Source organism: Tamandua tetradactyla, chromosome 4 (genome assembly GCF_023851605.1).
Source record: "Tamandua tetradactyla isolate mTamTet1 chromosome 4, mTamTet1.pri, whole genome shotgun sequence".
Lineage (NCBI taxonomy): Eukaryota > Metazoa > Chordata > Mammalia > Pilosa > Myrmecophagidae > Tamandua > Tamandua tetradactyla.
In genome coordinates this window covers 13,390,802-13,417,865 of record NC_135330.1, presented here as the reverse complement: position 1 = coordinate 13,417,865, position 27,064 = coordinate 13,390,802, and the positions used below count along the sequence as shown (strand labels likewise).

The following is a 27,064-nucleotide window of genomic DNA, read 5'->3' as shown; positions in this document are numbered from 1 at the left end:
AGTGGGAAGGATGGAGATGGAGAGACAGAGGGGCACAGCATATGAAAGAGAAGAGCTAGAGGGTGGGGACTTGAGTCAGAGAGTGGAAGGGATCCACCCACCCCTCCCAGCCCCGTGGTTCCCCCTTTACCTAGGACGACCCTGTCAGGAGATCCAAGCCGGCAGAACAGGGGGCAGCGTGGATAGCCCTGGTCTCCTCTGGGTGCTCTGGGCTCATCCGTCTGTAAAGTTAGTGACCAGCTTTTTAGAGCTCTCGGGGGCAGCGTGGTATGGCCGTACAGGTTCCAGGGCAGATGAGAGGGGAACGCATGGTGGAGAGATAGGGCCCAGGTGGAGGGAAGAATTTGGCCAGGTACTGAGTCCACCCACTCACACCCACTCACAGATACATACACACCTGAGCTGGCCCAGCCCTATGTTTATATATGGAGATACACACACACCCCCAATTCTCCATTGGCTGGCCCAGGCCCCCCCCTCATCAATATTAAACAGTCAGGCTATGCAGCCATTGGCTGACGGGAACTTGGAGCCCCCACCCCACCCCCCGGGAGCCAGGGGCGGGGGCTGGCCCTGGGGGGGGCGGGGAGTGGGGGAGCAGGGACATCTGTTCTCCATGCATATTTCATAAGCAAGAAATGGAGAGCTGGGGAAGGGGTGGGGCTGGGGCGAGAGCCAGGGCAGGATCACAGATGAAGCCCCTCAGTCTCCCACACCAGAGGGAGCAGGGAAAGAGGCCTCCAGGAAGCCAGGTTTAAGTGCCACGGTTCAATCTCGAGTCCGAGTCCGAATGAATTTGACAGCCCCCCTCCCACGTCTCCTTTGCCCAGGGAAGGAGACTTACTGAGGTACTAACAGGGAAACTGAGAAAAGAGCAAGTGGACTGCACCGAAACGCAGAAGAGGACCTGAGAGCCCTTGACCTCACTTCCTAAGCGCTCATCCTTCATGAAGCTGCTTCCCACCCCTTGCCAAGCTGCCAGTGGCTATGTTCAGGCTCCTGCCCCCATCGCCAAGGGACTCAGTCACCCCACACCCTCTCATCCCAGGCCCCACCTCCTCCCTGCCCTGTTACCAGGGGACGAGCAGGGTCAGATCCCTGACTCAGACCCCATAAGGAGTCTTTCTAGGCTGCCCAGCCCAACCCAGCCCATTGGGAATTAGAGAATCTCTGGAGAAGAGAGGTAAGGGCTAATGAAAAGGGAGGAATGGCAAAGAGCCAGAGGAAAAACCAGCGCTGGAAGGACCCCGGGAGAGCAGAGCAGTCTAGGCAAGCTTTGAGTATGCTTGGGCGTCAAACGAGCAGTAAGAAACTAGATATAAAATTTGATGCAAATGAGCATTGATTAAGTTTATATCAGTAGCTCAGCTGCCTCCAGTGTGTGTGTTTGCGGTGCGTGGTGACAGAAGAGGGCGGGAGGGTGAGTGTGGTAAGTCCCCGCTGGGACCAAGGCAAGCACAGAGAGGCAGTGGCCTGGGGTTCCCCTCCCCTCAATTCTTTTCCCCACTCAGCTGCTGGATGTCTTCACTGAACCTTCGCTCTGTATCCAAAATGAACCACAGGTGGAGAGGACTCCAGAGGCTGTGTGGTGCAGTGGAGAAAGCTCTGTTGGCTGTGTGACCTTGGGCAAGTAACTTAAGCTCAACATCCTTTTCTGTAAAATGGGTTAATTGTAGTTGCTTCTTAGGTTGCCGAGGAGATTGAGATAATGCAATGCAAAGGGCCTGGACCTAAGTAGGAGAACACCCCACATTCAGGCTATGGGAGAGATTTGCCATTTCCCTGTTGCTAATCAATCTTTTCTAGGATTTCTCCCGCTTGAGGAATTCCCTAAGGGGAGTCCCATAATTCTTCCCCAAGCTCCTGCATCCCTCCCCACGCCCAGGTCTGGGAGGTGCCAACTCCCACCTGGGCAGGCCCAGACAGGTGCCTAGGCCCCAGCAGATGGGCTGAACTGGAGGGGAGAGGAGGCTTGAGGAGGGGATTGGCGGGGAGGTGGGGAGAGGGGCAGGGGATCAGGTGGCATCTCAGTTCTTGCATCATCATTGCCATGGTGCTGATTAAAAACCAATCTCCACCTAATGAGCCCCCAGCAACAACAATTCTACCTCCCCCACCTTCCTGCCCTCCACCCCATCCAAGAAATTGGGAGACAGAGACATAGAAGGGAGTGCATGGGGTGGGGTGAGGGGAGATGAGAGACACAGAAAGAATGGGAGATGGAGAGGGAGACAGAGGAAACAGAGAAATAAAAGGCAAGAAATGGAGATATTGATGTCTAGGGAGAGAAAAAAAGATGAGGGAACAGTATTAGGTAACAGACATGGGGAAGTCTTAGAGAAATGGGGAAGTGCTGTCCCAGGGAGACAGAGACACAAGGGAGACAGAGTGATGATGGGAGCAGAATTGCCAGGTTGCCAAAGATTTGTGGAAAACACAGAGATGCAAGAGGGAAGACAAAGACGTGGGGAGAGACCTGAAAAGAGAAGGTGACTGTTAGGATGACAAAGGTCTGGGTGAAATAAAAACAGGGAGAAAACACAAGTACTTGGGGATGGAGAGATACTAATACTGAGAGACAGAGTCCTGTGGTGGGGGCGGTGTGGGGCACTGTTCCCAAAACAGGGTGGAACAGAGAGTCACAGGGGAGGTAGAGAGCAGTTATGAGGAAAGAAAAAATCCCAGGAGACAAAGAGACCAGTTAAGGAGAACTGATAAAGACAACTTATTTAAGGGCCTTACTGATATGGGGAGGCCCAGAGATCCCAAAGTTTAAAACATTGGGAAATTCAGAGACCCTGGAAACAGAAAGGAGCAATGCATAGGAGGGGAGGGAAGGAAATAAGCTCCTGTTCCCAGCACCCCTCCTCTTTTAAGCTGTTTGGTTCAGGTACTTCAGCCTTACACCCTCCATCTTTGAAGCACCACTCTCAAGCTGTACCCATTGAAAGCTTGGGTTTGCTGGTGAAAAGAGGGTGAGAGAGTAGCATGCATTTGTCATCCCTGAATCCTGGACTTTGAGATTCAGTTTTTGCTTCCCATGCTAAAAAGAATGTAAGTCGGTGATGAGAAGCTAAAACCACTGAAAGGTGGAAAAACCTCTGAACTTGGGGCCCTTAGATGTAGGTTCAAGTCCTGGTATCTTTGGACAAGTCACCTAACTGAATCTATTTGCCATCTGTGAAATGGGGTTACCGTTGCCTTCCTCATAGCGTTGTTGCAACAATCAAGCGAAATAACACGTGGGAAAGAGCTAGGTAATCTGTGAAGTGCTCACCCTAGCCCCCCACCTTTGTGCACAGTGATTTAAGGGTGACGAGAAGTTTCATACACACATGTGTATATAGCATTATGACTGGGAGAGGCTCGGGACAGCTCAGGCTCCCAGGAGCTCCGGACCCGAGGGGCAGGAGGGGTCCAGGGATGGGGGTATAGTTGTGGCTCATTGCAGTTCTTTCATACTTTATAGGCATGTACCTTTCAGATTATTCTTCACAGGTCTCTTTATCCTCACACCGCGTCCTGTGAGGTAGGCGGTTAGGGGAGGAAGGTTGCTGTGTGAGGAAGATTGAGGGGCCTGGGCTGGGTCCTCGAGGGTGGGGGGAGAGCCTGGAGGAGCCGGTAAGCAGTGGGTTTGGCAGGAGAGGGGGTGACATATGTGGGGAGCCCTGGGGACCCAACCAGGCAAGCGGCTGGCAGGGAGAGCAGACGGCGTTAACCCTCACTATGCCACGCTGCCTGACCCTGCCTGGGAGTAGCCCATGGCTGGGGGGTCTGTTTTGTAAGACTGGCAGTGTTTGGGGTCACAGGAGCAAGGCAAGAAGAGCCTGGAGCAGGAACTGGGAAGGGACAGCAGGTCTTGGTACTTCTTGCATCTTTGAGTTTCTCTCCTTGTCTGTTTCCACGTAGTCATTGTCAGTCTGTCTCTGTTTCTCCTAGTCTCTGTCTCCACCTCTGTGTGTCTCGAGAAGGTGACAGCGGGTCTCCACTCTGGCTAACTACACAATCTGTCACTCTCTCTGCTGCCAGCCCGGCTGGAAGCCCCCCTTTTCATCTTCCAGCCTGAGCCCTCTCTCACCCCTGGCCCCTAGGCCTTATAGCCTTTGTCTCCTAAGGCGCCGCCCCTTCTTTCTTCTCCACTCACCTCTCAGCTCAGAGCCCATCTCCAATCTCATTATGGCCTCGGACCACTGTACCTCCCACCCCCACCAAGCCTCTTCTCTTCCCTCCCCCATCCATCTGTCTTCCCCGCAGCTCTCCTCTTTGTGTCCACCCATCTGTCACCACCAGCTCTGGGCCCACTCCCCTCCTGGCCACGCCTGCCTGGCCTCTCTTCCCTCAGGCTCAGTTCCCTCTCAGCATTCCTGGCCTCCCCTTCCTCCTTCAACTCTATTAGGATTCCCTTCTTTCTTCCCTAGTTTCCCATTCATTTCTTTCTTTCTCTCTCATCCCCGTTTCTTCTTGCCGTCTAGTTTCTTCAACAGTTCCTCAGTTGAGAATGGGGGGAGAATGTGCAGACTCTGGGTTCCTTGCCCCTAGCCCTGAGCAGCCATCCAGTCTGAGACAGAGGCTGGTAACACTTACTCATAATTGCATCATCTCAAACTAATGGCTTCTCCTCAAGCCTCCTGAGATGACCCCTCAGCTCCTGATATATTTGCTCTGGTTGGGGACAGGGAATGCAGCTGCCTTTCTCCACAACAGGACTGTGGGAGCTCCTCTATCTTCCAAGTTTGGGTTCAGGAAGAAATACAAATTCAACCTGAGGCCCAGTGATCCTGACCCTCCAAAGGTCACTTCTTCTCCCAAGCTCAACTTCAGCAACTCGCGCCAATATTTTTTTTGAGGATGGGATGCCAAGTGACAGGGTCTCTTTTCTATTGCATTATGTCACAAATTCCCCCAAATTCTTACTGCTCCTGGGTCAGAGTACAACAGGGCCCCTTGGGCCACCCTCTTGAATTGACCTTAGTGCTACCCTTCAGAGTTCATGAATTGATAATCCCTCACATCTTCCCCTACCCTGAGGAATTTAAGAGAGAAGGGAAGGGAGACCTACAACTGTAGCTCTCCTTCCATAGGGCCAGACTGTTAGAACCAGGAGGTATCTCAGCAACCACTTTATCTAGCTCTGCAATTGAAGATCTTCCTTACTCTCTCCATTCAAAGCAAATGATCTTCTGAAGTCAAGCAGAACCTGTTTGTAGCACTGATTTTGCAAGGAGCACGTGCTGCCTCATCTGGTTATCTTGTGCCATGTCCCATCCTGTCATGTTTCCTATATCCTGTCTCTAAAAGAAGTGGCCAGATTTCATACCTTTTTATGATGCCAGAACAGAGTGGTTGTCCTTAGTCATGCTCAATAAATATTTATTACTGCTGTAACTGCGAGTGGAGATAAAAGAAATGTTCTAGTCCTGTCTCTAATTTGCTGTGTGACCTTGGGCAAGGCACATCACTCCTCTGGGTTACTGTTTCCCCTCCCTATCAAATGTGTGAGACCACATGACTAATTTCTAAGGTCTTATTACATGTTCCGTCAAAGAAACAAAGTCCTACAGAGTAAGGTAGGTACTTGGTATAGAACACTAGTGAAAATATCACCACCCTGGATATGCTTTTGTGAGCGGTGACCCCAGATGCAGGAACCACCCCAGATGAAAGAAACAAAAGAAAGTAAACCCCTTTATCCAAATAAGCTGGCTGCTAGGAAAGCCCTCAGCGTTGGTCCTGAGGGTTGAGGTACAACTATAACTGGAGACAGGCTGGGTCCTGGAGCAGGGAGGTCAGCTGTTCAACTTTGCATGTAAGTCGAGAAGAGGTGCAATGGACAGGGGTAAGTAGGGAAGAGAAGCCCTGAGGGAAAGGAAGGGACTGGAGAAAGCATAAATATCTGAAGGTATGGGGGTGAGTAAGGCCTAGACCAAGGTGGGGAAAGGGAGGCTAAGGAATGGAGAAATCTGTGTTTCCTAAGATGCTATCACCCCATAAAACATAGTCTTCAGAGCACCAGAGGTATCTGGTGGGCAGTGAGAACCATGGTTTGTGAAAGGGACAGTATTTCGGAGCCCCAGGGGGTCATCCAGTTATGTGCTTCTTCCAAGACAATGGAAAAAAAAGTTGTTCTAGGACAGGGACAGTAACAGGAGCATCAAAGGCATAAGACAAGCTGTGTTTGGGCTTCCTTAGGCAGAGGAGACTGGAGTACTGGAAGTCCTACATGTTGTACCCTTCTTGCTCACCCTGTCTATGTGATTTTGCCCAACCCTCTGCTTCTCTTTTCAGCCCCCTCACTGGTACCCAGCCACTTTCCTGCTTCCTGAAGCTGCCAGCAGCATGAGGGAGCTTACTGTTCTGTCCGTTGGGAGACCTGTTGGCCGAGGGAGGCGTGGAGCCGGCCCAGATGATGGTGGCAGCTGTGCTCAGCTCCCGCCAGCATAGCATACAGCTTCTCCAGCTCAAAGCTAGGAGGGGTAGGGTGGGGTGGGGAAGAGGCAGAGTATATAGCCATACCCCAGAACACCAAACATGCACCCTGGTGTGAACTCAGGGAGGGACATGGAGAAAAATAACCTCTCAGCAGGATTTGAGAAGGTAAACAGCTCAATCAGAGAACTAGGAGTGCTTGGGACTCTACAAAAATGGCCAGTTCTTCTCCATCACTGCTAGTCTTTAGGCATGTGTCAGAGACAGCCTCTTGGCCAGCAGGGAGGGGAGAAGGCTGGGTTTAGGCTTCCACTCCTGCTGGTTCTCTTCCCCCTCATTGATTTAGTCACTGCTCACAACCATTTAGCAGACCAGCCATACTCCAGAATCTTGCTTCTATGAAGACCCAGGGAATTAAAGCATCTCCCAATCATCTTCTGTGTGGTCAAGGTTCTCTTTCTAAAACAGTCCAAAACTATTCTCGTTTTGGTCTTTGAAAAGCTCATCATCCACAGAAAGCCCAAGCTCTTCAGCATGCTGTCCAAAGGCCTTTGTGATCTGGGCTCAGCCTCATCTCCTGCTGATCTCATGACCCAGGCACAGTAAATAACCATTTCCCACCCATGACATGCCCCTTCTTGACTCTGTGCTTCCTCACCTAGTAAACTCTTTAAATCACAACTTAATGCCTCTGTTCAGCCCTTCTAATTGCCACCCCTGACCCCTTGAATCCCTACAGAGGCTACCAGAGCACTCTGGATTTACTACAATTATTCCACTTATTACACTGAATTACACCTAGCTGTGGATATGCCTGTTTCTCTCCTCATCCCAACTGTGAGCTACTTGAGGGTAAGGGTTGTATTCTTTTCATTGTGTACCCTAGCCACTGTCTCAGAGTGAATAAATAAGTAAATACAAAGTGAGAAGAAACTTTGCTAGCACAGCTTTTATGAGAGGGGAATCAGAGCTTGTCAAAGAGCCTCTTTCTTCTAGGGCCCTATGGAGACCCAGAAGATAGCACTTGAGGTAACAATTTCATGATTTCCAGGGGGTCTAGGAAGAACAGCAAGTACCAACAGAGGTCAGATGGGATAATCTATTTTAATGAAAAATGCTATTTATATATTTACAAAAAAGAAAAGGAAAAAACAAAACAACAAAAATAGATATTACAGATTAATAAAAAGTGTAACTGACCACTGTGGGCTGGAGATGGGATACCCACCCGGCAGCATGCCCACCCTAATGTGCCATCTAAGGGCCTGGAGAAAGGATGATGGGAGGAGACATCATGCTCAGTCCAGAGATCACCCTGGTCCTCCTCAAGAGTTCACTGTGGTTTGATCCTGGCATTTGACTCTTCTGTGTCCTTCTTCCTGGTCAGGAAGTTGGCTGGTACAGGGAGTGGGGACAGGGAGCAGAGGGGTGGGTGCAGGGTACGATGGAAAGAGGAAAAGAGGGATTCTGAAGAAGGGTAAATTAAGATGAGTAACTAGGGAGTAAAACAGGAGCAAGAAGCTTCTATTTGCAATCTCAGGATCCGGCAGGGGCAGGGAAGAGATGGAGGAGAGAGGGAGGAGGAGGTAGGGAGAGGAAGTAAACTATTTCTCACTGTCTTTTGGACAGGTCCACTCCTTATGCTAATCCTAGTCTGAGCCAGGCCCAGAGAGGTTCCAGTGACAAACTAGTGGTTTGTGTCCCAGTGGGACAAATAATCTAGTAAGTGCATTGTAGAGCCGGCAGGAAAAGGTGGGGTCCTCCTCAGTAAGACACAGCTCCTGGTTCCCGGGGAGTAACGAAAAGGACATCAGCTTTGGCGTTGATGAAGTAGGTGACAATGAGAGAGAAGATGAGGATGCCGAAGCCCACCATCAGGGTGATGAACTGTAAAGCAGGGAGGGAGTGGGGTGGGGAAGGCAGGAAAGCAGAAAGGTATTCTCAGACCTCAGTGCAGTTGGGGATAATTGTTTGGGGCTAGGAGACAGGACATCAAAATTCTGATTCTGGCTCTAAACACCAAGTACTGAACACCTTCCAACCTGGGGACTTAGTCTCACCTTTTGTAAAGAGGAGTAATTATCTCTGTTCTTGCTTCCACCTTGTATTACTTAAATTTTGAGCATCTTAAAGGTAGGACCTATGGCTTTGATTCACTCATGGTGCTTTCATTACTGACTAACTTGTGACAGGTGTGCAATAAATATTAGATTGCCTCATCCCAACTATGCCAGATGGGGAATGCCAGATGGGATTGGGAGCTGTGGAAGGGCTACCTAGGATCCACAGGGAAAGGAGTATCTCCTTGGGTCTCTATGGGAGCATATCTCTATAATGAACACTTAATTCCAACTATCAATGAAGAAAAACTTCCTCTTAGGATGTGCTGGCTAACCAGGGACAGATTTCCAGTAGGTTTTTGCTGCTTCGGAGATGGAAGATGAGACAAGAAGCAATAGAAAAAGGTTGAATAGATTTCTGCCTCCCTCCCACACCACCCACCCTGTCTCACCTCAAGCTCTTTGCTGGCTATCAGAAATATTCGGGCCCGGATATCTTTCCAGCGGCTCTCAGTCCATGTCGAGTATTCAGTAGAGCTCCACTGCTTCAGTTCGAAGGCAGGGGACAAGGCCCTGGCCAGCCGTGCCGTGGAACGCACACACCGGGGAAGCCGGTCCGTCTCATTGGAATTCAAAGAGCCCTGAACCCATGAGTACTCATATAGCTGCACGGGAAGACAGGCCACAGCACAGGGCTAAGGTGGTCCTCCCATCATTCTCTTCTTTTACCCTTTACATGGTCCTCTTTCAAGCAGGCTGCTGCCTCTTCAAAACTCAGATTCAAAGGGCTGCATCCCTCCACCTCTCCATCCCATTCCCTTGGGTCCAAATGGCCCTAGGAGATCAAACAACTTTCCCAAGAGAGAGAGGGACCCCCAGGGCACCTCCAATACCCATTACCACTCACATCCTTGTTTTCATTTGGGACTTTACTTGGATCCTGGCATTGTTCTCGGGTAAGGTTGATCACCTTGCCAGTCAAATTTGCCAAGGCATACTGAACCACATAAGTGGCGTTGGTGGGGCTGGAGACAGCGATGTAATGTTGAAGAGGCCCATCACCTGGATGCAACCACATGGGAAGGAAGGATTTGGTGGGTTGAAGATGGGGATGGGTGGAGTGGAACCCAAAGAACCCAAGATCAGCAGAAGCCAGGAAAAAGAAGGTTAAGAGAAAATAATCCAACAGGTATCAAGAGAAAGAAATGAAAATAGGGGGGAAAGGGAAAGGAGAAGATAGAGGGGGAAAAAAAAGAGTAGAGATTAAACTAAAATTACAACTTTTACTCAATCCCTTTCCTTAGGCTTAAGAGTCGCATTCCCACACCATATGCTTACCCAAATAGGACCTTAGGTCCTGCCTCATGATTGACTGGAACCATGAGTTGTTGGCTCTAACCAGGAAACCATAGAGCAGGCGGGTAACCTAGGATTGAAACAGTGTGAAAAGAGATGCATGTGACTTGGGGCGCAGGGAAAGTTATGAGTACAGATCCAGACATGGGGTGGGAGCAAGACTCGCCAGATAAGACTCTGAGGTTGGGGAGACAGTGGCTGGCTCAAAGCATGCTGATAAAACTACATGGGAGCTCTCTAGGACACCAGGCATCTTCACTGGCATGTACAAGCCATGCTGGATTCCAAGGTTTGGGAGACCAGGCAAGGAACATAAAGGATCGGGGCAGCCTGCCATGCCAAGAGAGATGGAAAGGAGCTAGGGCCCATCCACTCTTACCGTTTTGGGATCAGCCTGAACTGTGTCGATGGAGCTGGTTCCTCCTGCAAGCCAGTAGAGTGCTCGTCCCAGCACTGTAGCCACATCTGCCAGGGCCTATGGTAGGTAAAGAGGGGGACTGAGGGGCACACTTCTTCTGTCCTCAAATGCTAACATTCTAACCATCTTCACTATCGTCCCCATTTTCCCACCCCAACCCAGGTTAGTGCTACCTTGGCAGTGTCTGTCACAAAGTTCAGTTCCTCTTCAGGGCTCAGCCGTTCAGGGTAGCTCACATTAATGTTCTCAGCAGTGTCATAAATGCTCTCGTAATAGCTGCCAGGAAAGGCGGCGTGAGCCTTGGCTCTACAAAGCCAAGGCCCTGCCCCTTTCCTCTCTCAAATGTCCCTTATGCAGGAACTTGATATCACATTTTTCTCCATCCAGCAGAAAGGGGAGAGAAAAAATTAGGATCCTCTGTTGAAGAAGGTGTGGAGAATAGAGAGGTAGGAGTAAGGGTAGAAGTAGCTAGTTAAATACAAAGAATTTCCTGATGGGCAAGGCAGAAAAGGTAAATGAGATCAGAATGCAGGAATTGCTCCTTCTTGGGAGATCTTTAATCACAAGGGACAATTTTATATGGTTTGAGCTAGGGATATAGGATAGTTAAGATAACCTTCAAAGCCTTGTCAAACTTAAGAGTCTCACAGCCTTAGAACACTGTACAATTATGTTATTGTTCCAATGAACACTTATAACTGAGTGTGGCAAGGAGTAGCAGCAGGGATTAGCAAGTATTAGAATCAGGGCTTCTCACTGATCTAAAATATTATGTTATAATAAGCCACCATGAAGCTCCCTGAAAGCCTCAAGGAGACAGACTGGAGAAGAGGGGCAAAGAGAAGAAAGCTGCCGGCCTTTGCCGTCCATAAAATGCCTGCCCCACACAGAATCAAGTCAGCCTCACAAACAAGTCCAAAATGTGTTCAAAAGATGAATCAACCCTCACCTCAAACTGGTGCAGAGGAAAGACTGAGAAGAGAGTTGACCCTATCTGCCTGAACTGTGATTTGCCTTAGGTGATATGTGGCTGGCATCAGAGAACCAGAGCTTAAGCATGTTCACTGAGAAACTCATCTGGCCTAGGGGAGAGGGGAAGGAGTCTGGAGGCCAAGCAATCCTGCCTGAGGAAGAAGGCCCCTGTTATCTCAGGCCTCAAGTTATGGGCAGCTTAGGGGTACCCAGAGTCAAGAATGAGGTGACTAACAGAGCCTTACTTTTTATCTGTGCAACAGATAAGAACAGGGTACTCAGCCAAGAACCCCTTCAGCTGCAGGGGACGCTTGTACCCTCGCATTGGACCACATGCACCTATCTGCATGGCAACAGGGACATGCGCATTTCAGAGTATAAGAACTGTCTGCATCACTCTTCAGGTGGGCCGCAGACTGTGACTTGTTCCCTCTATCCTCCAGCCAAAGAACCCCTATCATCCTTGTGTATGCTTTTGTTTGAGATGCCCTCTGCTGGCAACCCTGGGGAACTGATGCCCCTGGAGAGCTTGGGAGAAGGGGAACAATAACAAGACTGTGCTAGGAAAGGGCTTAAAAGGACTGCTTTCTAAGATAAGCATCAAGTCAAACAAGGGGTCCAGATCAGATGTGAACAGGGTACTCAGCAAAGAACACAAACTGACCTGTGGGTTTGGTGAGGGGAATATGGAGAGCAAGGAGAGCAGCAACCTTTCTTGACACACAAGACATTTTTCTCTCTATGGACCCCAAACTGCAGAAAAGACTCTCTTGGAGAACCAACAGGATGCAGTGCCATGACTCACTGGTTATGGAAGGCAGCAGAGTGATCAGCAAGAACAACACCAGAAATGTTTCGAGCTCGAAGAAATCGCTGCAGAGAAGATGGTGGGAGAGGCTGGGACTGACTCAGCCTTCTGAGCGCTACTGTAGGGACACCAGCACCAATGTTCTCCAGTGTGGCGAGGAGGTCCTCCACCTAGGGGGAGGAGGGAGGGTAACTGATAGGAATCTGGGGAATGGGAAACAGGAGGGTTTCTTTTAGGTCTGAAATGCTCTAAGCTTCAAGTCTCCTGCTTGGGAAGCTGCCCTAAGCCTGTTGGGAAGTAAAGACAAGCTCTCCTAGATCTAAATTCCTCAAACCTTTTGGGACCAAGGTTCTCTGAATTTTCTGCAGTGCCCCCCCCCCCCCCCAAATACCCCCATCCTTTTTAAGAGTAGGGCATTTAGGACACAAATAAGGGAGAGGCCTGAGTTTTTTAATCCTTATAGGTAAAGCGCACTGTCCTCATTATCCTGCCTTATTTTTAGTAGAGGCTTAGTAATTGCCATATAGAATTAAAGAGGCAAATAATAATACAAACTAGTATGCTGAAAGCCAAATGGGTAACTCATTCTGTAAATGCTATAGGAACCCAGAGTGAGGATGACACTGAAGGCTGGTATGACAGGAAGAAGACCTCATAGAAAAAAGTAGGCCTGAAGCTGGACCTTGGAGGGAAGGAGGTCTTGAACAAGTAGTGAGAAAAACAAAGCCAATCTGCGTATGGAGCATGGCATAGCCAGGAATTGGGTGGGGCAGCCTTGACAAATGGATACATGGGGCAGTAAGGAGAGAAGAGCAAGTGACTCACTTGTCCTTAATCAGCAGTGATAATTTGCTAGGCACTGAATGATCAGATACCTACATGTCCCAGGGAACTAATGTTGTTTAACTGAGCTGATAATTCTTCCCAGGTAGCAACAAAAGTTGTGGTGGCCATCTTTTAGCCAACATCCAACCTAAGGTCCTGTCTCCAGGGGGCTGGTGGGACAGTGCCAAGGGGAGGGGCACCAATATTCTGAGCTGCTGAAACAGGAAATGAGGGGAGATGCTCAGGTTACCTGGTTCCGTACAGACTCGTTTTTCTGAGACATGGGATCTGTGTGCATCCACAGCTCTAGTGAATTCCTTAAGGCCACCTGGGGTTGGGGGAGGGAAGATGAAGAAACAATGCTTTACCACTTTTAATCAGTCTCCTGTTCTGGCTATATACTTAGGAGAAAAGAGTGGGACCAGAAGGAAAGTCAAAGGAAGAGCTGGTGATACCTACCACGAGGACAACAGAACAATAAAGGAGGAAGCTTTAATAGAAAGGAGGAGGGGTGGAGGACATATGCTACACACCTGTCCCAGCTCCACGAATGAGTCAATGTTCTCTAATTGCACGGGAAACTTGCCCTTTTCCATATCATAGACCATTCTCGAGCTGCCAATATAGTCAAAAGTTTCCTGAGGTGTGGGGATGGGTGGGAAAGGAAACAGAAATTCCAAGGGTTAGGAAGGAAGCCTTGAAAGGTCAAGTCATGAAAGCTCTAGGCAAGAAGGCAACTGTCTCATGTTACCTCAAATGCTAGCCAGCTTACGATCATGAGACTCTGCCCTCCTTCTCACCCAACTTCTCAGCTGTGACTATCCCTCACATGTATGTGTCACTAGACCTCTTAAGCCCAGAAATGGGGAGAGCCTTAGGCGAACATCAGCAGTTATATTTCTGCTTCTTGACTTTTCCCCACTTCTGATGACTTAGCCCCAGCTGCTGTTCCTGTATTTAAGGACCAAGCTATTGTGCCAGAGGGAAGAGGTAGGAGCCTTAAGGCTCCTGGGTGGAGGCAGTAAAGGAACAGATCTGGAAAATAAAATGACACCTTATCAACAGGGGGTAAGGGAGTACACCAATTCAGGTCAGGGTAGAAAGGCTTTCTAAAATGTGAGAATCTGGAGTGGAGACACAAGTAGACACATGCAGAAACTCTCTGCTTATTAACAATTTAGGTGAAGTGCTGAGATCCCATTCCTTCCCCAACCAATAGACTTGGTCCCTCAGAAACATCAGTAGCTCCCACCTTTACCTCCCCTCTCATTCCCTGCCACCTCACCCCAGCCAAAGAGCCCTTACCCCTTGGAAAAAGACAAACATGACATTCCGGGGTAGTGTGGTCACATCGGTTGCCTTTTGCAAAGCTTCAGCTGCAGCTAGCTGGGTGATGAAGGAGGCAACGGCACTTTCAGCCCCTGGGGCTACATTCCAGAAAAAGGAACGACTGTCCAGCTAGGTACAGCAGTGGGAAATGCAGGAAAAGCACACTTTAAAACTGGAAATTAGGACCTGAACCCCAAACCTCATCACCAGTTTCAGCCAAGAGAATGTACATGTTCTGGGGCAATGGCTAGAACCTGGGAGGCCCACAATCCAGACTCATCTCTCTCTGAGTCTCCCCACTGTAGCAACTCTGAAATTTGATATGCCTAAGAGGTCTGCCAGCCCTTTCTGAGCCCACCCTGACTCAGGGGCCAACACTCACCCGGGTGGCAGCAACCACAACCCTGTCAGCAGGCTCTAATGTCCCAGACGTATTTATAGGCTTAAGCGTACTCCATACATTGTAGTCAGACAGGGGGTCACAGACAATTTCTGAGCAGGACAAAACAGTGAAAGATCAACAGGAGTGAGAGAAAGGGTAGCAAATTAAAAAAGCATGGAAAATTTCTGTGATGAGTACCCCATGGTCTCTGTGAGTCATTTTCTGTATCTTTAACTGTTCCAGATTAGCTTCTCTGCTCCTGCCCACTTCAGGGACGAGCTCCCTCATCAGTTCAGAATTGTTTCCAGTTCTCCCCCCGCAGTATTCCCTGCCTATGTCCACTCCTTCCCTACCTTGGTCTCTCCAGCATTCCCTGACCAGGCGCTCCATCCCAGCCCCAGTGCATCCAGCATGCCTTGGATCTGTCCTACCTGGATTGATACTGAAGGTGCTCTGGATAGAGCTGCGCCGCATGCAGGTGACGGTGCTGATGACAGCATGCATGTGTGAGAAGAGCTGCATGGCACACAGCGGGAAGGCTGGTGCTGAGCCATTCTGACTCAGGTTGTGATCCTGATAGCACTACAAGGGGAGATAGACCCCCTGAAGAGACAGCTAGCTGTGGAGCCCTTCCCATATCTTCCAGAAAGGGGAAAGTCCAGCTCCATTCTTAAGCCATCCCCACTTCATCCCTGAGCTACAGTGTCCTGGTACAACCACAGGATCCAGAAGGCCAAAAAGAAAACTCAATGAGAGGTGCCAAGAGGCACAGACTCCATGGTTTAGTTGGGGTGGATGAAATTATCCCACCCAAAATGGCCTGGCCCAATTTGTAACTTCAGACACTGCTCCTAATGTGATCTGATGTAACGGGCACCAAACTGGAAATCAAAAGACCAGATTAAAGAGTATAGACATTGACTCGACAGCTCGACATATAACTTTGGACAAATTTCTTAATTGCTCTAAGTGTCAATACCAAGAAGCTAGAATTACAGTATATTAGAGTTAAAAAGAACTTCAGAAATTACCAAACTAAATCTCTTAATTTCTAGTCCAATGCTCTTTTCACCATATTAATTATTCTTAACCTTGTTTCATATTAAATATTCTTTACATTTTCTTCCAGTCTAGAAGACTTTAATACTATGATATCAGACAGCAGAGAGAACTGAGAGAGGGGAATATGAAAAAAGGATAAGAAACAGTTGGCTCCTGGAGCAACTATCTTACAGAGGGTGCACAAATAAAATGAGCCTCCTTTCAAATAGCAAAACCTAAAAAATAATCCTTATCCTCTTCCCTATCCTCTCTCCAAACCAAATTGCTAAGAGCTAGCACAGTCATTACCTGCTTGATGACCTGGGTTTCCTTTTCATCTTCAAGAAGAAAGATGGGGAAACTAAAGTCTTCATAAGCTAAGCCATCGCCTAGAGGGTTCCACTGTACTTCTCTACAGTGAGCAAACTCTGGCCCATAGGAGTTAGAGTAAACACCTAAAGGGGAAGACGGGGGAGACAGGTTGTTGGAGCACCAGGCACTTAAGGACCAGATGAGGGAGGAAGGCTAGAAATAGGGTAGGGACTAAGAGCACAAAAGGAGGAAGTGGCTCAAAGGAGCAGGTACCAATCTATCAACACCCACAGCAAAATAGAGACACGGCTGTCAGTGAGCCCTAGGTTGGAGATGAGGGATGTGACAAGGGAGGATGGAAGGTAAGTGGAAGGGGAAGTAGGAGAGAAAATGTATGAGACAAAGAAATATTATCTTCTGCTTAGGAGTCAGTCACTCACACTACACACATACCAACAGTCAGTCACCCACTCACACAAAGAGCAGACACCCCATATCAAAGACATTTATTGCAGACATGAATGTCTAACCAACACCACTGAAGCAAAAATGAGCCTTGGTGACTGCAGGTCCCCGGACACTTTGGGGCTCTTACCAAACCCATCATTAGGGCACTGCACACTAGGAGAGAAGCCTGTGGGAGGACTAGGCTTGGCCAAGGACACTGCAAGACCAGCAATTCGCCTGGTTTTCCCCTTGAGTTTCTCCATCAGATTCCTGGAATAGGAAGGGAGTGCCATGTAGAAAGGCAGAGATATCAGGCAGCTCAAGATTTTTTCCCTCAGGATGGTAACAAATGGGGAATCAGGGAAATAAAAACTGTTGACCCATTTCTTGCCTTTTTGATCTTTAACTTCTGAGTCAGGACTTATGACCCAAGCTGAAGGGGCTTAATCTCATCTACCCTGTCCATGAATGGCCCTGAACATCATCACTTTTCCTCTAGCTCTACTTTTAGGGTAACTGAGATGATTCCATTTGAATGTGCACCTTTCCTGCTGAGGATGACAACCACCCCCCTCCCCTAATCAAACCAGGGCTGCCAAGGGAAGTTTTAAACACAAGTTAAGTGGAATGTTCACTGAGCCCTGTCTCTGTGGATACATTTTTCCAATAGGCGTACCTAGTTCTTACCTGGTAAAGAGCTTGCCCTCCAGCAGAACCATGTAAGGTGGGTTGGGGCCATCAGTCAACACCCACTTCAGGTCCTCTTCTTTCTCTACTACGTGGATAACCCCTGTGTCCCCACTAATCGAAGCTGCCAGGACAGAATGGGTCAAATTAAAGCTCCTACAATTCTGACTTTGCCTCAATGATTCTGCAAATCATTTATTTCCCAAAGACATCATAGTACATCTGAGTTAATGTAGGCATATCTGGACTTGAACTGAATAGCTGAATCGCCCCGGCTGTATCTGAAGGCTACTAGCAGGAAACGGAGGACAAAAGAGCCCAAAAGGACTACTCATTAGAGGCTTTGTTGACTAAATATCAGAAAGGATATGTGAATTTCATTTTTTTCACCTGCTCCTTCAATCTCACTTAGCCATATATACAAAATTCTAGAACAGTAGACACCAAAGCTTTCAAACTTGTATTTTCTCCAGGAATGGCAGGCTCTAGTTCTCTAGCTTGGAGTTCTAGCTTTGAATCTTCCTTTGTGAAAACATGTGTAGATTCCTTTGGCCTTGGTAGCCTTCCTGGATCTCCATTTCTTTTGCCCTATTTAGGAATGACTTTACTTGCTTTTGGTCAGTTTTGGTGAGGTTAATTAAGAACCCTGAGGTCTCTAGAACAGCTTCCCAAATGTGCCCTGAATAGGTTCGAGTTACTGCTATTGATTCCCTTAAGTTCCCTTAAGGCTGGGGGCCTAGAGTTTCCACAGTCCCTAGACTGGTCACCTCTAGCCAGGAGCAGACTCATCCATTTACCCCAAGTTATCCTATAAATATTAACCATTTCTATATGTGCCAGGGTGCCAAACAAATAACATTTTCAGTATGTTTCATGTCATGATTAACAATGGGAAGCTTTGCTGTACTAGACAGATGGTTCATAGTCCAAAATGCCTTGCATTCTGCATAGCTATACCTCTCAAGTCCCTAGTGATCCATGTAAAGACACCCTAGGGATCCCCCATGACTTCCCCCTGCTAAAAGTTAGGTATGTTATTCATATTTTATTTTCGAGCAATGGTTCTTAACCCTGGCTGTGTATCAGAATCACTGTGTAGTTTAAAAAAAAATACAGACACCTAAGCCTTACCTAAGATTTACTACATTAAAATCTCTAAAGTGTATGTATGCACATATACTCCAAGGCATATGTATTTTTAAAACACACCACATGAGGTTCTTCAATATACAGCCAGGTGTTAGAACTATGGCTCTAGATTAAGGCAATGAAATAGCTGTAACTGGCATGAGACAGAAACCATAAGCATTTTCAGACTGACAGCCAACAGACTATTTCTCTGATGGGATCTGGTATAATCCAGACATGAAGGCAGGACCCCTAGCATTCAGCTGTGTCTTAGATATATAGTAAATATATCTATAATAAATTCAAGTTGATAGTGATAATGTTAAAATGTGGAGGAGTATCAGAGGGTGGAATAAGGCTCCAGATACCAATGGCAGGTGTAAGTACACCAGAAGACAACAGTCCTTACCATAGCATCTGAAATATGGGAAAAGGAAAAACGAGCCTAGCAAATACAAAATATACAATTCTAGCCCTAGGAAGGACTGGAAGAAAACAAGCTATGATATTGGACTGAAAAAACCTAGATTCTAATCTGGGTTCAAATTGATGGCTGTGTAGTCTTAAGTAACATGCTTATTTTCTCTGGGCCTTCAATGGGGAAAACCTATTCATTTAATACTGTGGGGGACAAATTAAAAAGAAAAAAATAAATAAAAAGAAACCTACATATAACCCTTAAAGAAAAGGGTCCAGTAGAAACAGAGCTTTATAATCAGAAAATCAACACAAGGGTCTATTTCTTCTTAGTTTAATCATGCTAGCAATCCTAATTAAAGAAGGTGTAGCCTGCTCGGGATAGACAGATATGATCAATTAACACTTAAAAACACATAGGTTGATTCAGTGGTAGAATGCTTGCCTTTCATGCAGGAGATCCGGGTTTGATTTTCCAATTGTGAAACACCCTCCCCCCCAATACAATAAAAAATAAATACATAGATCTAAAAGAAAGTAAGATCTTCACAAGGAAGTGGCCCAATCCAGCCCCTCCCCTCTGCTTTGTATGGGTACTTCCTTTATCTCTAGAGGCTACAGCTTTGCTTCCCATAGGGCTGCCTGCACTGAGAGTGAAGTTCCAGCAAGACCAGTAGTCTGCTCTCAGCCCACACTGGACCTGATTCTTTTCCACCCACAAACCCAATTTAAGAACTAAGCCCAACAAAAATTCTATTTGAGGGGTTGGGAACAGGCAAACTATTCCTAGTATTTCTTGTTACAAGGACATGGGACAATGAACATATGGTACAGCTCAGGGAAGGATGGGTAGAAAAGTAGTAACTGCTTCCTTGAGCAAGTCCTTTACTTCCCAGTGTCTCAGTTTTCTCCTACCACATTGGAAGAATGCTTCAGGATTCACGCAGTGCTGCCAACACAGACCAAACTACCTACTCAGTATCATCGATAAACATCTGTTCAAGGGTAGTTTGACTTTTGTGCAGGACTGTTCTAACCATCTGTAAGTTAAAATTCAGAGGTGACTATTTTGGCGATAGTGAAGTCAAGATCAGACCCTAAAGCTCTGCTTACCTGCAAAACTACATTCTGACAGAGCTTTTGCCCAAGGAAGAACAAAATCTGAAGATAGCAGATTAAACAGCAGAGAAACTGAGATTCAGCCTTCAGATCACAACTTTATTTTCCCCCTGTGATTTTTATAAATTTTAGAACCATGTTGCCATAGTACTACTTTGGAATGTGTTCACAAAGCACAAAGACAAGTTCAAGGGCTTTGCGAATTCCACCTTATAACTCTGAAGTATTCTCAATGTCTTCTCTTCAAATATTGTCCACTGCCTTTAAGAAGCCATTTTGGTTTCAAAAAGATCATTCAGGGTACAGATGACTGGACTCCATAGGATATGAGATGTCTTTTTCCTTAGAAGACCATATAGTAGAGTGGTTATGAATTCTGGCTTAGATCTTGGTACATCATGATTCAAATCCTGGCCTCATCACTTACTAACAGTATGATCTTAAGAAAGTTACTCAACTTCTCTAAGCCCAGGTCATTATTGTAAAATGGGGATAACAGGGCCTACCTCACAGAGTTGTTGGAGGGTTAAATAAGATACACTTGTAAAAGCTTGGTATGTAGCACTTACTAAATGTTAGCTCTTATTAATTCTCTTGTCCAGTTTGACAGGTGTTTCTCTATCAACTCCTACCCACATAGTCTAATTTGAGCACCAAGACTCCTGAGCAGGACATGGGCCTTTCTATGTATCTAGGGCACAGGCTGAAATATTGACCAAAAACACAAATCCCAACCCCAACTCACACTGGCAGCCAATCTGATGAGTGGCATTGAGCAGACGGACACAGGGTGCAGTTTTATTTAAGGGGATGTAGATCTTCCTCTCCACTGAATTTCCCTTGCACAAACCTGATCACAAGATAAAAGGTGTCAGAAATAATTGAGACATCAGTACCAGCCTCTATCATGCACTTAGCTCACTGTATGGCTTGAGTAAGTCATTCAATACATATTTTATAAATGGGAGTAATGTCTTATTGATTGGGGGCATTTCTGGATAAATGTACCACGAAGCACCCAGCTATGTGCCTCAGCAGGCTATTAAAAATTCCATGTGGACCAACTGACAAGGAAGCCAAAAGAGAGAAAATTTGACTATCAAAGGAAAAGTGTTTGACCTTGGATGTATCAGTTTCTGGATGCATGGGTGACCACGCTTCCAGTTTGTTTTATTTTGTCTTGTACATCTATTACTAATCAGTTAATAAAAGGGTGCCCACCTAAGAATACAGATTACAATTTTGAAAAAGAAAATTTTCTGAAAAACTTCTCCAGTAGTCTGAACAGAATTGGGAGAAACTTTATGCCACGCACCTGTCAGAGCTAGTCTACTCATAGTCAACTACATGAAAAGCACTATTGATCGTTTGTGTGTGCCAAACACTGTGGGGGCAGCTATAGTTCGTCTTTTGAGGATCTTTACAAACAATGTGAATTTGGTGGAAGGCATGGTCATGGTTACATACAGGTATGTTTGCATTTTAGGGCTTCCTCTTAAAAAAAAAACATAGCAGAAAATAAACTCATGAAAGCAAACACTTAAGCGCATTACAAATGCCCACACTGCTTTCACTCTTTACTTCAGTTAAGAGGACCCTATCTTACCTTAGTTTCACTTTACAGATGAGAGAAACTGAGGGAAGGCACAGGGACCCGGGCTTTATGGTGAGACCAACAGACAGGAAATGAGGCATCTACCTACCTACCCAAGCCTCGCGCTACCCCACTAAACGAGGTTGCGTTCATTTTAAAGAGTCGAAAAGCGCTGGGAAGGAAGGTGAACTCTGACACCCGCCCTTTAGAGTATGGGTGTAGTGGCTGGGGGAAACAAGGCATACCGACAAAGTGGAAGAGAGCTGGGTTCGAAGTCCAGGAAAAGGCCTGGAGGAGGAAATGGAGAGAAACAACGTGCCGCGGGGAAGAAGGGACCTTCAGGTCTAGGCAAAGGGGGAACTTCTGTCGCGGGAACGAATGAGAAAGAGGATTTACAGGGTGGGGGACAGAGGCGCAGAAGGGACCTGAAGGGGCACGGCGGCGTTCGCTGGGCACATCCGAAGGATTCCCTTTACACGACGGAGCTCATGGGCGGGGAAGGCCTCACCTGCCAGCAAGACGCAGAAAAACAGAAGGTGAAGAAGACTCGGATTTCCCCGATCAGGCCCAGAGCCGCCCCCAGCCGTGGCCATCTTGCCTCTCAGCTGAGCGGAAGCCTCTGCTCCCCGCTGGTCGGGTAGTGGCCTCTCTAGGCCACCACTAGGTTCCTGCTAGCGCCGTCTCTGTGGCCCGGAGCTCGAGACACCGGAAGTTCGTGTCTTGAGGCGCTTCCGGCTTTCGGGCAGATCTGGGCTGACGTGGAATCGACTGAAGGACAGCAGGGAGTGGCGGGGCGCTGAATAGGACCTCGAAATCCTAAGCCCAAAGGATGCTAACCAAATTTGAGACCAAGAGTGCGCGTGTCAAAGGTAATGCATAAGAAAGGGGGGAGCACGGAGACTGGATGCTAGGGGCAGTGCTGTCACGGGGAAAGGTGAGGAGGTAGATGTGCTCGCCGAGTTCGGCCCACCGAACGAATCTAGAGTAAAAGGAGGTGGGGGGAGGTTAGGTCTGACCGAAAGTTTTCCGCTCTTCTCTTCATTGGTGTAACTTTAGGTTCTGATTTGCTTACCCAGTGGTCCCCGCCCCGCAGTTCCTTAGGCCCGCTATTCTTCCCCGTTCCCTTCCCTCCTGGGAGCTGTGCTTCTGACTTTTGTTCTGCTCCCGAGGTGCGGTACCCTGTTTGGCTTTTTGCTGACCACGTTGTGGGAAGTTGCTCTGAGCCTTAGGTCTCAGCTTCTGTCTCTCACACCCAAATCAGTAGCTTTTTCAGAGAAGAGTGCTGGCTATTTAAGGAGGCGTTGGTCGCGCCATATCAACATTCAGTGCCTCCTTTGAGATTTATTTTCTGCTCTGAAACAGGACATGGAGGCCTGTAGTCATCAATAAAGCTTGATAGGGCTGCCAGCTAAAATACAGGTCTCCTGATTAAATTTGAATTTCAGATGAACAATGAATAATTTTTTAGTATTGTTCAATGTTTATCTGAAATTCATATTTAACTGGACATCCTGTAATTTTCTTTGCAAATTATGGCAATTCCAGAGCTTGAGTAAGTAACAGTGGTGGGTGGGGGTGGGGACAAATGTCTGAGATGTCAGTAGTAGAATCTTTGTATGAAACAAAGCTTTTCAGACATTTGGATAATCAGCAGTGCAAGAGAGTGATTCTTGAGAGAAGGGAAATTAAGAAAGTGAGTTCTATGATTATTTTAGCTTATTACCTGGAGAGTGTTCCCAGACTGAAGTGCAAGGAGGGAAAGAGTCCTGTGGTCTTGCTGAGTTAAGCAGTCAGTTTAGAGTTTGGGGAAACTAGGATGTCTAGAATTTGTTGGTCAAGTTTCAGGGAAGAGGGACCTGCACAGAGAGAGCATTGGAGATCAACAAGATACCTGCTTTGACTGAGAACTAATTTGTATATGCATGTGAGGAAAGTACCCTAGGCCTGGGAAAGAACCTGTGAAAAGGAGAAGATGGAACAATCCCTGGAGCTCACACAGGCCTGGGAATAGTTTGTGTTCCTACAAGCTAGAACAAAAAGACCTCCTAACACATGTTATCTGATAGAGATTTCAGATGAACATTGCCTTAATAGTGATGCTAAATTAGGCCTAGACTAAATGCTGCTCTGGACACACTCTAGCAAAACTTTAAGCTCAAGCTTCTAAAGGAACAAAATGATTTTAAGTGTCTTAGCTGTACCCTAGAACAAAACCCAATGATATTTAAAGAAATATAATAAAAATACAGTACCTAACTACATAAAATGCTTAAAGTCTGGCATCCAGTAAAAATTATCAAGCATGTTGAATTAATGAATGAACCTACGATTCACGTAGCTGTTTCTTTTTTCTTATCACAATTGACAGAACATGACATATGGGGATTACTTTGCTTCATTATATCATTCTGTTTTTTTCCAGGGCTCAGTTTTCATCCCAAAAGACCCTGGATCCTGACCAGTTTACACAATGGGGTCATCCAGTTATGGGACTATCGGATGTGTACCCTCATTGACAAGTTTGATGAGCATGATGGTAAGGTAGTTTCTAGAAAGAAGTTTAAAAAGATAAAAAATATTGTCTTCTAAAATATTGTCTTCTGGGGTGGTTTATGCCTTGTTTTATGGTAATTCCATTGGGATTAAAGAATGTGAAAGGAATAGAACTAAAAAATTCTGAATAGGAATCACCTTAGAGATTATAAGCAATAGATTTCTTTAATATGCTTTGCCTGCCTTCTCCCCCAGGTCCAGTACGAGGCATTGACTTCCATAAGCAACAGCCACTGTTTGTCTCAGGAGGAGATGACTATAAAATTAAGGTACAGAGAATTCATCATGGTGGGGAGAAAAGGATGGAAAGATAGGGGAAAGTTTGAAAATTTTGGAAGGGGCTAAAAGACTGGACATCTTATTCTTACAGAGCTTAGGCTTTTTCTCTCCTGAGATAAATTCAAGTATTGTTTCTTCATGGTATTCTCCTTATTCTTTTATGCTTATCATGAAAAGATGCCTTCTTATATAGTCACCTGGACCTTTGAATACCAAAGCATATATTAAATAGAGCTTGAATAGGAATTACATTTCAGGAAGACAATTATCTATATATAAGTTTTCATTAGGAAGTTAGAAAACTATACAGAATCAATGCCAAATACTTTGTAGTAGATGTTCACTTAAGTGATAAAAGAGGTTACAGAGCAGAGAACCATATTTCCTTACACTGATCAACAAAATTGAAGATATTTTGTTTATTTAAATTCATATAAACTTGTTTTAATTTTGCATGTATGCCAATTAATGACTAGTTCCATAACTGTCTGTCCTCCTTTAATTTCTTAAGTCTTCACAGAATGTACTCACATCTCCTACATTTGCCATTTGCATTAGTTCTCTTAAATGTGCATAATAAGTGCCACTGATTGCTTGTGTAGCATGACAGGAGTGTAAAGAAGGGTCTTCTCCCTGTCTTCTGTCCTTTGTTCCATTCCCCATCCAGCCCCAAGTCCATAATGTATGTTTTCATGGTATTTTTTTTATTAATTCTTAAATTAAAAAATATGTATATAACAAACACAAACATTGTTAACTTATGATCATTCTGTTCTACGTATATGATCACAAATTCATAATATCATATAGTTGCATATTCATCATCATCATCGTTTCTTAGAACATTTGCATCAGTTCAGAAAAAGAAATGAAAAGACAATGGAAAAAAATTCATACATATCATACCCCTTACCCCTCCCTTTCATTGATCACTAGCATTTCAATCTAAATTTATTTTAACATTTGTTCCCCCGATTATTTATTTTTATTGCATATGTTTTACTTGTCTATTGATAAGGTAGATAAAAGGAGCATCAGACACAAGGTTTTCACAATCACACAGTTACATTGTGAAAGCTATATCATTATACAATCATCATCAAGAAACATGGCTACTGGAACACAGCTGTACATTTTCAGACAGTTCCCTCCAACCTCTCCAATATACCTTAACTAAAAAGGTGATATCTATTTAATGCTTAAGAATAAACTCCAGGGAGGATAATCAAGATGGCAGCTTAGCAAAGTGCACATTTTAGTTCATCCTCCAGAACAACTACTAAATAACCAGAAACAGTACAGAACAGCTCCTGGGGCCATGTCAGTGACCAGACACACAGCATACCCTCGTCTGGACCAGCTGGACCAACTGCGGGCCCCCTCAGAACCGTGAGTTCCCCAAGCCATGGTGGCTGGCGCCCCTCCCCCATAGGCTGCTTCCCAGAGGGGAAAGGAAAGAGACTTTACCAGCAGCAGGGGCTGAGCCCAACGAAATGCCAACTGTGGAATTAATTAATAAATTCTGACTACTAAAAATAGGCTCCCAGCTCAGGTGAACCTGGTCAAAGCAGAAGTCACTCATTTTTGCCCCAGCGCCAAGGGGGCAGGACTGACAGAAAAAGGAAACAGAGGTTTTTTTGGCTGTGTTTTTACAAAGGCTTGACTGCCTTTGGATACAGTGGCAAGGCTTCTCAGGCTGCAACTGCCCCAGGCATAGGCAGAAATAAGCTCGTTTGAGGGCTTGTCTGGAGTCTGTGCCTTCCCCAGGGGAGGGGTGAAGCCCAACTCAGGTAAAATCCCTCCCTCAAGGAATTCAGACATCAGGGCTTGGTAATTTGAAGCCATTAAAACCAGCCTACAACCTCTCCTCTGTCTCCACCACATCCCCAGCAGGGAGAGTCTGCCAAAGTTAAAGGTGCTGCATTATCTTATGCTGGTGGGACCTGCAGGCAGACAGGTACCACATACTGGGCAGGATAAGAAAAACAGAGCCCAGAGACTTCACAGGAAAGTCTTTCAACCTGTTGGGTCTCACCCTCAGGGAAAACTGATGCAGGTGACTCTTTCCTCCTGATAGGCCAGTTTGGTCTGGGAAAATCTGGCTGGGGTCTATAATATCTAAGTAGACCCTCCTAAGGTTGGGGGGAAAAGGCACCATACAAGCAGGGCAAGAAACAAGAAAACAAGAACTGAAAAATTCTCCTCTGTTAAACAAAACCTAAGCTAGACGTCCAGAAAAAGCTGAACTGACTGTCAGAGAACAGATAGACAACAAATTCATCCAGCAAGAAAACCCTATGTAAAAGAAGTAAAAGCAATCTCCAGAATAAACTAATTAAAGTAATTAAATGCCTAAATACCAGCAAAAAAATAACGAATCACACTAGGAAAATTGAAGATATGACCAGGTTAAAGGAACAAACCAGCAATTCAAATGAAATACAGGAGCTGAAACAATTAATTCAGAATATAGGAACAGACATGGAAAACCTCATCAAAAACCAAATCAATATATTGAGGGAGCATATAAAGAAGGCAAGGAATGAACAAAAAGAAGAAATGGAAAGTCTGAAAACACAAATCACAGAACTTATGGGAATGAAAGGCAAGGTAGAAGAGATGAGAAAAAACAATGGAAACCTACAGTGGTAGATTTCGAGAAGCAGAAGATAGGATTAGTGAACTAGAGGATGGAACATCTGAAATCCGACAAGAAAAAAACTATAGGGAAATAAATGGAAAAATATGAGCAGGGACTCAGGGAATTGAATGACAATATGAAGCACGTGAATATGTGTGTTGTGGGTGCCCCAGAAGGAGAAGAGAAAGGAAAAGGAGGAGAAAAACTAATGGAGGAAATTATCACTGAAAATTTCCCAACTCTTATGAAAGACTTAAAATTACAAATCCA

At 46.1% G+C, this 27,064-nt stretch overlaps 2 protein-coding genes across 3 annotated transcripts in view; one reads left to right on the top strand and one right to left on the bottom strand.

Annotated features, from left to right (window-relative positions):
* Nucleotides 1-7,986: 7,986 nt before the first annotated feature.
* On the bottom strand, nucleotides 7,987-22,026 carry NCSTN (nicastrin). Its single transcript, XM_077156628.1, has 17 exons — nucleotides 21,830-22,026; nucleotides 20,473-20,577; nucleotides 17,064-17,187; nucleotides 16,525-16,646; nucleotides 15,927-16,072; nucleotides 15,008-15,158; nucleotides 14,577-14,686; nucleotides 14,171-14,323; nucleotides 13,399-13,503; nucleotides 13,116-13,193; nucleotides 12,038-12,210; nucleotides 10,434-10,536; nucleotides 10,222-10,317; nucleotides 9,825-9,912; nucleotides 9,394-9,548; nucleotides 8,939-9,151; nucleotides 7,987-8,313 (listed from the first exon to the last, which is right to left on the bottom strand). Exons 1-17 carry the CDS (start codon nucleotides 21,912-21,914, stop codon nucleotides 8,191-8,193), a joined length of 2,130 nt encoding a protein of 709 aa, XP_077012743.1. The 5' UTR covers nucleotides 21,915-22,026; the 3' UTR covers nucleotides 7,987-8,190.
* The window catches only part of COPA (coat protein complex I subunit alpha), a 56,133-nt gene continuing 50,598 nt past the window's right edge, over nucleotides 21,530-27,064 (top strand). Inside the window, exons 1-3 of one of the 2 annotated variants that reach the window (XM_077156626.1) lie at nucleotides 21,530-22,190; nucleotides 23,744-23,857; nucleotides 24,070-24,143. In XM_077156626.1, the coding sequence (XP_077012741.1) occupies nucleotides 22,151-22,190; nucleotides 23,744-23,857; nucleotides 24,070-24,143 (228 nt within the window). In that variant the 5' untranslated portion in view covers nucleotides 21,530-22,150. The remainder of the gene's footprint in view (nucleotides 22,191-23,743; nucleotides 23,858-24,069; nucleotides 24,144-27,064) is intronic. The other variant, XM_077156627.1, reaches the window with a different exon arrangement.